Source organism: Sus scrofa, chromosome 3, assembly GCF_000003025.6.
Source record: "Sus scrofa isolate TJ Tabasco breed Duroc chromosome 3, Sscrofa11.1, whole genome shotgun sequence".
In the NCBI taxonomy this organism is placed as follows: domain Eukaryota; kingdom Metazoa; phylum Chordata; class Mammalia; order Artiodactyla; family Suidae; genus Sus; species Sus scrofa.
In genome coordinates, this window is record NC_010445.4 from 110,113,580 (window position 1) to 110,127,451 (window position 13,872).

Below are 13,872 nucleotides of genomic sequence, written 5' to 3' on the forward strand. Positions count from 1 at the left end.
CTGAGGCTTGAGAGCCAGGTCCATGTGCCCTGCTGGCGGCCGGACGCATTCCCAAAGGAGAGGCTTTGATGTCACAACGTGATGTTTTTCATTCTAAAGAGCAACCTTAGGATACACTTTTGTTTACCATCAAAAAGGTGTTAACACTACCCTCACACGGATGTAAGATTTCACTAGCAATTCATACATGCACATGCCCTCCGCAAAATAGCAATTAGAAAACAATACACTATACCTACGTAATAAAGCAAAACAAAAACAACCTAGTCTTTTGGTGGTGGTAAATTAAAGTTACCTTCTGTTCACCTTTCAAATATTTCTTTACATGAAAACCATTTTTAAAAACAGGTGAGCAACAACGTTGGAAACTACACGCGCGCGCGCGCACACACACACACACACACACACACACACAGAGACCTCCCTAAATGAACTCCACTTACATTAAAGGGTTCACCACTCTCCTTCCCGCTACTATTAGGGTGCACCCTTGCTGCCTGGAGCAGGACCCCTCTCCTTTTCTCTACAACAAAACATTACGTATGACATACTGCCTCCAAGCACCTGCCACCAGCCTGACCTGATGACACAGCTCCTGAAAGGCACACGTGGAGCCAGCCAAGGCCTCCTGCCAAAACTGCCCAGAGCTTCCTCCACTATCCCCAGGAAGTAGCCGACCCTGCATCTCACCCCAAACAGAAACATGACCAGCCCCCTGCTGACCTATGACCCGAGACCTCCCCAAACAGTCATCTGGAGGTCAACTCCAGTGGAACCTTCTACCCGCCAGCCAGTCCATTGCTCCTCCAAGAGACACCCATTCTCCTCAGCCTCAGAGCGGGGATGAGACCCTGTTGCTAAAACTGTGTGGGGCCCCAACTGAGCAGAATCTGGGTCCTGCTTGTTTTCTAGTTCATTTCACTCCTGTCATTTTAATACATTCTCATTTCCTCCCATGGACAACTCTGGAGAAGAGCCCTCGAATTCTATGGGCAGGAGAACTGAGGTCCAAAGCCTGTCTTCTGCCACACCTGATCAATTCTGGTTATAAAATGTCATGGAAAAATAATATTTACCATGTCAAATGCACAAATATAATGATAGAGTTAACAAAGAAACGCATAATACCTGTCAGAAAAGTATAAATCTTTAGAGTACACAAAAGCAAAGTGAAAAGGTTTTGTTCCTGGATAGAAACACACACACACATACACACACACACGTGGTGTGTGTGTGTGTACATATATATGTATATATATATAAATCCTCCCAAAAGTGATTTTTTTTCATCCTGATGAAATTACTCCACATTTCACGTAATGGCAGGCTCTTTCATTTCTCGAGCACTCACTAAGTGTCAAACACTTCACATACGTTATCTCATCCAACCCCACCCAAACCAGCGAAGCAGATATTATCTTCTAACTGAAGGGAATTTGAGGGTAAGAAGAATTAAGCTATTTGCCTAAGGTCAGAGAGAGGAGAACTGGGCTCACGTCCACGGCATCCAAGCACAAAGGCCAGGCTCTCACACCCGTAATGGGTACGAATGATTAAGAAAAGGTTGAAAAATAATAATATGGAAAGATTTACAAGGCCATTACGTTAAATTATAAAGTTACAGTAATTAAAACAATGTGGCCCTGCATAAGAATATACTTTTAAACAACACAGGAAAGACATTTTAGAAAAATACATACAATTATTTCATATATGACAAGAAGTAAAACTTCAAAGCCGAGGGACAGGAATAAACATTCCAATTGGGAATGCTATAAAACTTGGTTATTTATTTGGAGGAAAAGAATATGATTCTTGCCACTCACTGCATGTTTAAATAAATCCCCAATAGATCAAAGAGTTAAATGCACAAATTGGAAAGAAAACTAGAAGAAAATAAAGTTGGATATTTACCTGAACACACATGGGTGGGGAGGGAGGGAGACAGACACACATTTGAAAAGTATGGCACCTGTTAGTTAAATTATTAGTTATCATGTATTATTATGCCAGAAAAATGTTTTCACATCATAGCAGTTTTTAAAAACACTGCAAAAGTCACACTGAGGAAAACTGTTAAAGAATATAGGATATTTTAAGGGAAAACTCTTTCAAAGGGTATATGGAATATGATTCCTCAAACTTTGCTTTAAAATTCAGATACACGCATTAGAAAAAAGTTGGCAAAGAATATGACAAAATGCTAATAGTGAGTCTCAAGTGATACAATTATAATCTCTGTCTGCATTTAGTTTATTATAATTTTTCAAATTTTGTGCAATCCATTTTCATAATCAAAAAAATTTCAAAGAAAGAAATAATAAAGAAATGCAAAATCTAAGCTAAAAATTAATGCTTTTGGTAAAGATCTAACATTCCAATAAGAAGGATTTAATTCAAGTTATGTCAAAGCTTTAAAAACCCCAGGAAGTGAGAAATTTAGAAATTACACTATATCTGAGAGCTATGTTTACTCATTCAAAAACATTAATTGATCACCTATGAAATGACAGGTCCAGGGCTAGGTTCCAGGCATGCATGCAAAGTGACCTGTAAAATGTTACAGATGGTGCAATAAAGACTGTGGAGGGTGCAGGAGGAGCACAAAAGAGGGAGAAATCTATCTCCCCTTAAGGCCCACGGGAAGACACCTTAGTGAGGAAGTGACACTTGGGTAAACTTGACAGATGAGTAGACAGAAACAGGAAGGAGACATAATCAAGGCAACAAAATAGACGATGTGTTACTTTAAAACATTTTTTTTTTTTTAACAGCACAGAGTTTAGTGAACTGCTAGTCACTTATGAGGATTTTACCGCAGGAGAAAATTCAGGAAAACAGACAGGCCTTTGCACGCTGGCCAGTCCGTGTGGACCTGGCTCTGCATTTGAGAACTCAAAAGCTTTAGGGGCGGGGCAGGAAGTGAAAACGCGTGATGTGACATGATGGCACCTGCGGCAGACTGGATCCCGAGTTCCGCCCGGAGACGTTCAGACCTGAGCTGACCAAATACCTCGTGTGGACAGGCTGGCTCCACAGACACGAAAAACACAGGGCGGAGCTAAGGGGAGGAGGAGGAGGAGGTGCGGCCACGGACGCAGGCTGGACGCCGGGGGTGTGAGGGAGCAGCCCGTGCCTACCAGGTGGCGGTGGCGCCGGCGACAACTCCCTGTCTTCATTATTACCCCCATGCCCGTCCCGTGTTAGATACCCTGCGACTCAGAAGACAGAAGAGCTGCTCCCAGCCCTTCCATCCCCTCTCCCTCTGAAGGGGAGCGCTCACAGCACCCCCTCACCACGCCACCCGGGGCAGCACCTCTGCCCTGGCCGGCGGCTGCTTCCCTCTCCTCGGTCCTCTTCCGCCCACGCGGGGCAGTCATGCCCTGTGCCCGAGTCCTACAGGTTTCTTCCCCAGGGATCCTCCTCATCGCTGACTAGATTTTCCCTGTGTCTTCGGGAGGAATCTTTTATTTCCATGTGAATAAACAAGAAAATGCTCAGCTATGGAAACTCATTTTTTTCAACCCACATTCTTTAGAATACAACACGCTTCCAGATGCACATCAGCACAGTATACAGTGACCCTTGTCCCCTCAGCAGAAGGTCGTCCCCATGACAAAAATGTCTCTTACCCCTAAGATCAGCGACAGGTTTCCTAGGACCTGGCAACTCCTAAAGTCTTTCTTTTGCTCCTTATAACACTGATCACCAAACATTTGGTCACATATTTTATAAGTAAAAAGTAAATTAATAAAATTTAAGTTGATTATATATCCTCAATTGAGTATGTTTTTTTGGTTTTTTTTTTTTTTTTTTTTTTTTTTTTTTTTGTCTTTTTAGGGCTCTACCCTTGGCCTGTGGAGGTTTCCAGGCTCGGGGTCTAATCTGAGCTGCAGCTGCCAGCCTACACCACAGCCACAGCAATACCAAATCCAAGCCATTTCTGTGACCTACACCACAGCTCACGGCAATGCCGAATCCTTAACCCACTGAGCGAGGCCAGGATCAAACCTCGTCCTCATGGATGCTAGTCAGGTTCATTTCCACTGAGCCGCAATGGGAAGTCCCTGTTTATTCCTTTTTTTAAACAGATACTAGTGTCAATTTGCAAAGTATCAGTAGAGTTTCATTCATTTTTCTTTTCAAAGAAAACCAACAGAAGTACTGGTTGTTCCCTTCTCATGTCAACACCTCACCTTGTTGAGATCTTTCTCCTCCCCCTGCTTCTCTGTTTCATGTTCATCACTCCCCAACATCTCTGATTTTGATACCTCTCACCCTTCAAAATCCTTTATATCCTGATTGTTTCTTCTCAGTCACTTCTTCCATTCTGCCCAAGAACTCTTAAATGTCTTTGATAAACTGGAGCATAAACCAATTGCCCTTAACCTCTTTTTCACCTACTTAAATGAGGAGACCGATTTTCAAATCTTAAAATTAGTAAAGGTTCTGAGGAAGGGGAAAAAAACAAAACACGCCCCCAACCCTGCTAAACAGTACCTCACAGTGCCTCAGGGCCCGTCGGGGTTCTCAAGTGACATTTCAGATCTTTGCGAGCCTCCGCATAAGTTCATGCCGGGTGACCACACAAACTACCTGTCTGTTGCTCAGCTGATTGTCAAGTTCTAGAGCACGGGCTCTGACGTCTAGGGGCTTCTAGGGCCCCATCACTAGTGCACTTCCCTACTCAGCTACCCCCCCCCGGGCACTGTTCATGGATTAATTGGGAGGATTTAAAATTAAAAAAAAAAAAAAGAACTCCTTCATCCAATCAGTCTAGAAGCGCCTCATATTCCTGAAAAAATAATAAAGTTTCTACAAGTCTCAGAAAACTATTACAGGGAGTAAAGTGGGCCTGGGGGAAATAAATATAAATAAAAAGGAGAAAAGGAAATTCTGTCTACAAAGGAACAACAACAACAACAAAACCTTGGTGGAGTCCCATGTGGCTCCGTGGGTTAAGGATCCTGCATCATCACCGCAGTGGCTTGGGTGGCTGCTGAGCCGTGGACTTGATCCCTGCTCCAGGAATATCTGGAGGCCCAGGGTACAGCCATAAAAAAAATTTTTAAAGCCCTTTGAGCAATAAATTCTACCAGAAAAAATGGGAGTGTTTTTTAAAATAATAGTTAAGATTACCGTAAGCAAATAGGCCTGACATTTCTTCCATGTACTGCCCAAAATATTAAATCAGTTTTCAATTAAGTAATAAATTACAGTTTCAAATCAATCCACTCGATTCAATGAGAACACAACAAATAAATTCCTCCAGCTTTTATTACCTACTAAACCTCTTTGAAAAAAATATCCAGTATACTACTTTTAGTGACTGGTGACACTTTTAATCGAGCTTGCAAAGGAGGGAGGAACAACTCTTCTCACTGATACACTCATCACACCTTTTCTCCTAAGTGTTAAAATTCTACCAAGCAACGTAAAAGATACAAAATCCCACTTTTCTTCCTTCACAGAATCCTGTCATGTTCATCTTGAAAGGTGTTTTTCATAAATCCTCATAATACTCACTTGGCAAAAGCATTTCTTCTGTTAATCTCTTTTTGGGAGGAAGCAGAAGTTGTACTGAAACTTCTCCTAAAACCTAAAAATCAAAGTTGAGGTCAGAAGAGGAAAAAATAAATCACAAATTCACAGTATTGGTTAAAAGTTATCTTTCATCGTTTCTTCTGCAGACATTCCATTTTACCCAGGGTTTCTCTGGAAATAGAAAGCAAAGCAAATAAGTGCATACAGAAGGTAACGGGAGTTTAGATTTCTTGACAACGGTTAACCTTACCTTTCTCATCAAACTAGGCACACACATGAATAAGTTAAGATCGTGACATTACTTTTGGAGGTTTTTATTATAAACTTTCCTGAAAACCAAACAAAACCAAATTGTACATTGATAAAGCTGAATCTTTTTACTCTCAAATATTATAATCTTAATAAGTTATATGAAAAAAGAGAAAAGGATAAAAATGGCTTATAAAACACTATCATTTAAAAGACTGAAGGATACATCTCAGGGCTTATGATTGTTGGCATCCCCGAATGACGGAGTTATAAAAAAAGACTTCACAAAAGGTACATCTTTAAAAAGATGTTTTTAAAAAAAGAATGGGATCTCCAGTTCTGGCAGTCATGGCAGACCAGATGTGCTGAATGAGGCTCCTGAATGAAGCAAGTGTAATTTAAAACGACTATAATTTCTTTTTTTAAAAAAATACTGTTAAGCTCACACAAATGGCACCATTTCAAAGAGACCAAAACCAGAAAGAAAAACCATGAGAGGTTCTCCCCAAAGCAATACCACCTTGTACCCCAGGAGTGCACTGCCCTCTAGGGAAGTGGGGCTTCCGCCTCCCTGGCTGCACACAGCCCCAAAAAGCGCACCCTCAGTGTAAGGTTAAATGAGAAATAAAATGAAATACCGCTTGGATGAAGACAAAGGAAAGTGGCTCGGGTCAACCCTAAAGTGCAGAAGGCAAATTTTTCTCTGCTGAAAAGCTGTGATAATAAACCAAATTCATTCTATCTGTGTAATATAAAAACAACAACATTGCAGAGAATGTAAATTAAAGTAGTCTGGGTTGGCAGTGCCTCTAGGCAACTGTCAGCAGTAGATACAGGCATACCTCAGAGATAATGCAGGGTTGGTTCCAGACCACCACAATAAAGCAATTATCTCAACAAAATGAGTCACACATTTTTTGGTTTCCCAGTGCATATAAAATTATTTTGATCCTATACTGTGATCTATTAAGTGTGCAATAGCTTTAAGTCTAAAAAGCAATGTACCTTAATTTAAAAATGCTTTAGGGAGTTCCTATTGTGGTGGAGCAGAAACAAATCTGACTAGTGCCCATGAGGACTCAGGTTCAATCCCTGGCCTTACCCAGTGGATTAAGGATCCTGCTGTGGCGAAGGCTGGTAGCTGTAGCTCCAACTCGACCCCTAGCTTGGGAACTTCCATATGCTGTGGGTGCGGCCCTAAAAACAAAACAAAACAAAACTTTATTGTTAAAAAATGCTTTCCATCATCTGAGCCTTCAGGGAGTCACAATCTTTTTGCTGCTGGATGGGCTTTTCTCAACCGCTGCTGACTGATCTGGGTAGTGGTTGCTAAAAACTGGTGTGGTGATTTCTTAAAATAAGACAACGGTGAAGTTTGCCACATTGATTGACTCCTTTTTTTTTTTCTTTTTGCCTTTTCTTGAGCCGTTCCCTCGGCATATGGAGGTTCCCAGGCTAGGTGTCAAATCGGAGGCCTATGGCAGAGCCACAGCAACGCGGGATCCGAGCAGCATCTGCGACCCACACCCCAACTGATGGCAACGCCAGATCCTTAACCCACTGAGCGAGGGGAACCTCATGGTTCCTAGTCGGATTCGTTAACCACTGCACCAAGACGGGAACTCCGATTGACTCCTTTTTTTGTTGTTGTTGTTCTTTTTACAGCTACACCTGTGGCATATGGAAGTCCCCAAGCTAGGAGTCAAATCCCAGCTGCAGCTGCTGGTCTATGCCACAGCCACAGCAACACCAGATCTGAGCCACGTCTGTAACCTACACCACAGCTCATGGCAATGCCAGACCCTTAACCCACTGAGTGAGGCCAGGGATTGAACCCACATCCTCATGATACTAGTCGGGTTCTTAACCTGCTGAGCCACAACAGTAACTCCTGACTGACTCTTTCATGAATGATGTCTCAGTGCGGCATGCAATGCTCTTCAATAGCATTCTACCCACGGTAGAACTTCTTTCAAAATTGGAATCAATTCACTCAAACCCTGCTGTTGCTTTATCAACTAAGTTTATCTAATATTCAAATTCTTTTTGTGTCATTTCAACAATTTTCATAGCATCTTTACCAGGAGTAGATTCCATCTCAAGAAACCACTTTTTTTTTTCTTTCTTTCTTTCTTTTTTTTTTTTTTTTTTTTTTTTTTGCTCATCCATAAGAAGCAACGTCTCATCTGTTCAAGTTTTATCATGAGGTTACAGCAATTCAGTCACCTTTCAGGCTCCATTTCTAATTCTCTTACTATTTCTACCACATCTGTAGTCACTTCCTCCAATGAAGTCGTGAACCCCTCAAAGTCATCCACGAGGATTGGCACCAACATCTTGGAAGCTCCCTTTAACGCTGGTATTTTGCCCTCTCCCCATGAATCACAAATGTTCTGCATGGTACCAGAATGGTAAATCCTTTCCAGAAGGTTTTCAAAAGACTTTGCCCAGATCCATCAGAAGAATCACTATTTATGGCAGCCACAGCCTTACTCGAAGTAAATACTAAGAGTTGGAAAGAAGTAGATACTAAGAAGTAATAGAAGTAAATACTAAGAAGTAAATACTAAAAGTAAAAAGAAGTAAATACTAAGAGTTGGAAGTCTTAAAATTACTCTTTGATCCATGCAGAATGGATGTTGCGTTAGCAGACATAAAGCAACATGCATCTCCATCAGAATTCTTGGGTGACCAGGTACATTGTCAATAAGCAGTCATATTTTGAATGGAATCTTTTTTTCTGAGCAGTACGTCTCAACAGCAAGCCTAAAATATTCAGTAAGCCATGTTATAAGTACATGTGCAGTCATCCAGGCTTTATTGTTCTATTTACAGAGCACAGGTAAGTAAATTTACCATAATTCTTTTTTTTTTTTTTTTTGGTCTTTTTTGCTATTTCTTGGGCCGCTCCCACAGTATATGGAGGTTCCCAGGCTAGGGGTCGAATCGGAGCTGTAGCTGCCGGCCTACACCAGAGCCACAGCAACGTGGGATCCGAGCCCCATCTGCAACCTACACCACAGCTCACGGGAACGCCGGATCCTTAACCCAATGAGCAAGGGCAGGGACCGAACCCGCGACCTCATGGTTCCTAGTCGGATTCATTAACCACTGTGCCACGACAGGAACTCCCCAAAATTTAGCATAATTCTTAAGTGTCCCAGGATTTTCAGAATGGTGATTAAGCACCGGCTTCCACTTAAAGTGACCAGCTGCATGAGCCCCTAACAAGAGAGTCAGCCTGTCCTTTGAAGTCTCACATGGACTTGTCTTCTCTAGCTATGAAAGTCTTAGACGGCATCTTCTTCCAATGGAAGGCTGTTTTGGGAGTCCCTGATGTGGCTCAGTGGTAACAAACCCGACTAGCATCCATGAGGACACGGGTTCAATCCCTAGCCTTGCTCAATGGGTTAAGGATCTGGCGTTGCTGTGAGCTGTGGTGTAGGTCACAGATGTGGCTCAGATCTCACATTGCTGTGGCTCTGGTGTAGGCCAGCAGCTATAGCTCCAATTTGACTCCTAGCCTGAGGTATGGCCCTAAAAAGCCGGGGGGTGGGGGTGGGTGGACGGGGAAGGCTGTTTCATCTACACTGAAAACCCATTTTTTGTGAAGCCATCTTCGTGAATGATCTTAGCTAGATCTTCAGCACTTGCTGCTTCACTTTACACTTTTATGTTATGGAGCTTCTTTCCTTAAACCTCATGAACCAACCTCAACTAGCTTCAAACTTTTCTTCTACAGCTTCCTCCCCTCTCTCAGCCTTCATAGAATTGGAGAACTAGGGTCTCACTCTGGATTAGGCTTTGGCTTCAGGAACTGTTGTTGCTGGTTTGATCTTCTGTCCAGACCATGAAAAACTGTCTCCATATCAGCAAAAAGGCTGTTTATTATCATCTGTGCATTGACTGCCCTCAAGAACTTTTCCTTTGCATTTACAACTTGGCGAACAGTTTGGCACAAGAGGGCTTTAGACCATGCCTTCCTCGTTAAGTTTAATCATTTCTAGCTTTTGATTTAAAGTGAAGACATGGGACTCTTCCTTTCACTTGAACACTCAGAGGCCATCATATGGTTATTAACTGGCCAACTTTCAATATTGTTGTGTTTCAGGGGACAGGAAGGCTTGAGGATGGGAAGAGAGATGGGAGAATGGCCATCAGTGGAGCAGTCAGAACACACACAGTGTTTATTAAGTTTGTCATTTTATATGGGCGCAGTTCATAATGCCCCAAACAATGATAGTAGTAACTTCAAAGATCACGGATCCACCATGACAAACATAATAAAAATGAAAAAGTTTGAAAGACAGTGAGAATTACCAATGTGTGACCCAGAAAATGAAGTGAGCAAATGCTGTTGGGAAAATGGTGCCAACAGACTTGCTCAAGGCAGGGTTGCCACAGACCTTCGATTTGTAAAAGAATACAATATCTGAGAAGCACACACAAAAAAGGAAAGCACAATCAAAGAAGGTGTATGCCTGTATAATCTTCTCAGGAAGCATCAACCTAGACTTCAAAGAATCTCCATACATTCAATCTAAGTGAAAGAAGCATTTCACAATAATCAATTACAAAACATATAAGGAAAGAAGGTGCCCTAAGTTAGGCTCGCCAGAAATAGATGGCAGAATCAGACCCACAAATGTTACAGGTATCAAATTATTAAACATAAAAGGTAAGGATAAAAGAAATGGTTGATAGCATAAAAGAAAAACTTGAAAATATGAGGAAAAATAAGTGACAAAAATTTGCAACTAGATTTACCAGAATAAAAAAGAAATAAAAAATGTGTAATTAAAAAACTCTGCAGCCCGATGAGACAGCAGAATAAACATATTCTTTCTCAAGAAAGAATCAAGAAACAGAAAGATAACTCTAAAGATATCCAGCACGCAGTCCAGAGAGACAAAGCTGTGGAAAATATGGAAGAGGCATGGGAAAATGAAAAGTAGACTATACTACTCATCAGAGTTTCAGAAAATGACAACAAAGAAATATTTTCAGTATATGGGCAAGAATTTTACAGAATTAGTCAAAGATACTAATTCCCAGATTCAGGAAGACCCAAAATGCCAAACAGAACCAACAAAGGGAAATCTCCATCTGGACACAATCACAGTAAAACTGCAGAACATAAAGAAATAGACAAGATCTTTAAAGCAGTTAAAAAGAGGGAGTTCCTGGTGGCTTAGCAGTTGAGGACCAGGCATTGGCACTGCTGTGCCTCACGTCACTGTGGTGGCGTGGGTTCAATCCCTGACCTGGGAACTTCCACATACCATGGGTGTGGGCGAAAAAAAACAAAAGAAGTAGTCAAAAAAGAGAAGGTAAACCACATAAAATGGTATGGATTAGACAAACTTAATAGCTGACTTCTCAAAAAATTGACAGAAGACAGAAAACAGTAGAATTATATTGTCAATGTGCAGGGAGAAAATTATCTTTCAAACTAAAAATTCTACCAATTTTTAGTTTTACCCACTATAACTATCATTAGAAAAGACAGACAAAAACAGAGTTTTTGACAAAGCCTCTCTAAAAGAAATTTTTAGCAATACAGATGAGGTAGAAAACAAAATTACTTCAAGTAGAAGTTCTGAAGATTAATGACTGAAGATATTGGTGAATAAGTGTGAGCACATTAAATAAATATTGATTATACAAAAGCTATTAAAATAATGTGAAACTTGTGGGAAAAATAAAATAGAAACTGAGTAACTCAGTTCCTAAGGATTTTCTATTATTTGGGAAAGAGTAAACATAATGATTAACTTTAGACTTTGCCAAGTATGTATGTCAAAGTACCTAGAGTAACTACTAAGAAGCATATTCATAGAGTGTTACTTTTATACAAGTAGAAAATGAAATGAAAAAAAAGGGGAGGCAGGAATATAGCTATAACGAAGTCAAGAAAGAAAAGCATTTAAGTACAAAAAGGTTGCAAAATTAGAAAACAAATACAATAACAAATAAATCCAAATATATTAGTAATTAAAATGAACATAAATAGGTGAAACTCAGGTTAAAGGAAAAATATTCTCAGACCATATTTTAAAAAAACTAAATCCAGTTATATTCTATTTAGAAAATATTCCAAATATAAGGACATAGAAAGGTTAAAGCAATGGCTTAAAAAAGATTTTTTAGGCAAATACGTAACCACAAGAAAGCTGATATAAGGTAAAAGGAATTATTATAAAGCAGTATCACTTATATTAACACCTAAAAATGAAACATGTAGGTATAAATCTAAGAAAACATGTACCAAGTTTATATAAGGAAAATTATAAAACTCTGATGAAATAAATTAAAGACCAGAATAAATGGAAACATATTATTCCATGTTAATTGACAGGAAAATTCAATACCGTTAAGATGTCAGTTCTTCCCAGGTTGATCGACACATTCAATGCAATCCCAATCAAAATCCCAGCAAATTATTTTGTAGACATCAACACACCATTTGCAAAGTTTATATGGAAATGCAAAAAGCCAAGGATAACCAGCGCAATACTGAGGGAAGAAGATCAAAGTCAGAATACTAACACCACTAAACTTGAAGAATTTCTATAATGCTACAGTAATCAGGACAGTGTGGTATTGGCAAAAGAGAAGACAAATAAGTCAAGAGAACAAAACGGAGAGCCTAGAAATAGACCCTCATAAACATGGTCAACTGACCTTTGACAAAAGAGCAAAAGCAATTCAATAGAGAAAGGATAGTCTTTTCAACAAATATGCTCAAACAACTAAACAGCCACATACAAAAAAAAAAAAAAAAAAAAAAGAATTTAGGCATAGACCTTACAGGGGATCATAGATAGAAATGTAAAATGCAAAAATACAAAACTTGTAGAAGATATAACATAGGAGAAAAGCAGAGTGACTTTGGGTTTGGTGATGACATTTTAGATACAGCACCAAAAGCTTAAGTCATGAAAGAAAAATTTGATAAACCTGGACTTCATTAAAATAAAAAGCTTCTGCTCTGTGACAGACACTGTTAAGACAATGAAAAGACAAGCCACAGACTGAGAGAAAATATTTGCAAAACACATCCTAATAAAAGTCCAGAATCTAAAATATACAAAGCACTCTTAAAACTTAAAAACACCTTTTAAAAATAGGAAAAAGATATGAATGGACACCTCACCAAAGAAGACATAGAGATAGCATATAAGCATATGCAAAGATCCTCTACATCTGTTATGGGCTGAACTGTGTGTCCCCCCACCACTAAAATTCAGATGTCGCCGTTCCAACCCCCAGTTCCTCAGAACATGACTGTATTTGGAGACAGAGTCTTTAAAATGGTAACTGTGTTAAAATGAGACCAGGTGGGTGGGGCCCTAAGCCACATGACCAATGTCCTTACAAGAAGAGAAGAGGACACATAACACACACAGAGGAAAAGACCCTGTGAAGACTGGGAGGAAGAGAGCCATCCCCAAGGCAGCAAGAGAGGCCTTAGAAGAAAGCAACCCTGCCAACGTCTTGATCTTGGACATCCAGCCTCCTGAATTCTGAGAAAATAAATTCCTACTGTTTAAGCCACCCACATGGTACTTTGTTATGCTTTGTCATGCAAACCAATATGGCCTCAAAAGTCATTAGAGAATTTCAGATTAAAACAAGATACCTAAAAACACACCTATCAGAACGGCAAAAATCCATGGGCCATAAAATTACTTTTAACAAATGTTTAAGAATTGGTATTAAACAAATCACTCTTTCGTAGGTGGTTATCCATATGGAAAAAAATAAAACCGGATCCTTACTATATACAAAATCAATTCCAGGTAAATTGATAAATATGAAAAGCAAAAATATAAAAACTTTTAGAAAGCAATGTAGGAAATGAGCTTTATGGTAGCTATTTTAGGAAAAGTTTTCTTAAGATAAAACACGCAAAAACTTAATGTCTTGCTATTTTGACTACTTAAAAATTAGAACTACTCTTCAAAAGACGCCAAAAAAGGGAGGAGCTTTGAGGGGGGCAAGAGACAAATTAACAACTCGGAAGGATATTTGCAACAAACAAAACTAACAAAATATTAGTGTCCAGAATACATAAAG

General features: G+C 39.9%; 1 protein-coding gene across 3 annotated transcripts in view; it reads right to left on the reverse strand.

Moving 5' to 3' along the window:
* CLIP4 (CAP-Gly domain containing linker protein family member 4) overlaps positions 1–13,872 on the reverse strand; it is a 70,130-nt gene that overhangs the window by 2,565 nt on the left and 53,693 nt on the right. For 2 of the 3 annotated variants that reach the window (XM_021087665.1, XM_021087666.1), the window contains exon 15: positions 5,527–5,599. The exons of the other annotated variant lie outside the window; for it this stretch is intronic. In XM_021087665.1, coding sequence (XP_020943324.1) covers positions 5,527–5,599 — 73 coding nt within the window. The remainder of the gene's footprint in view (positions 1–5,526; positions 5,600–13,872) is intronic. 3 annotated transcript variants of the gene reach the window in all.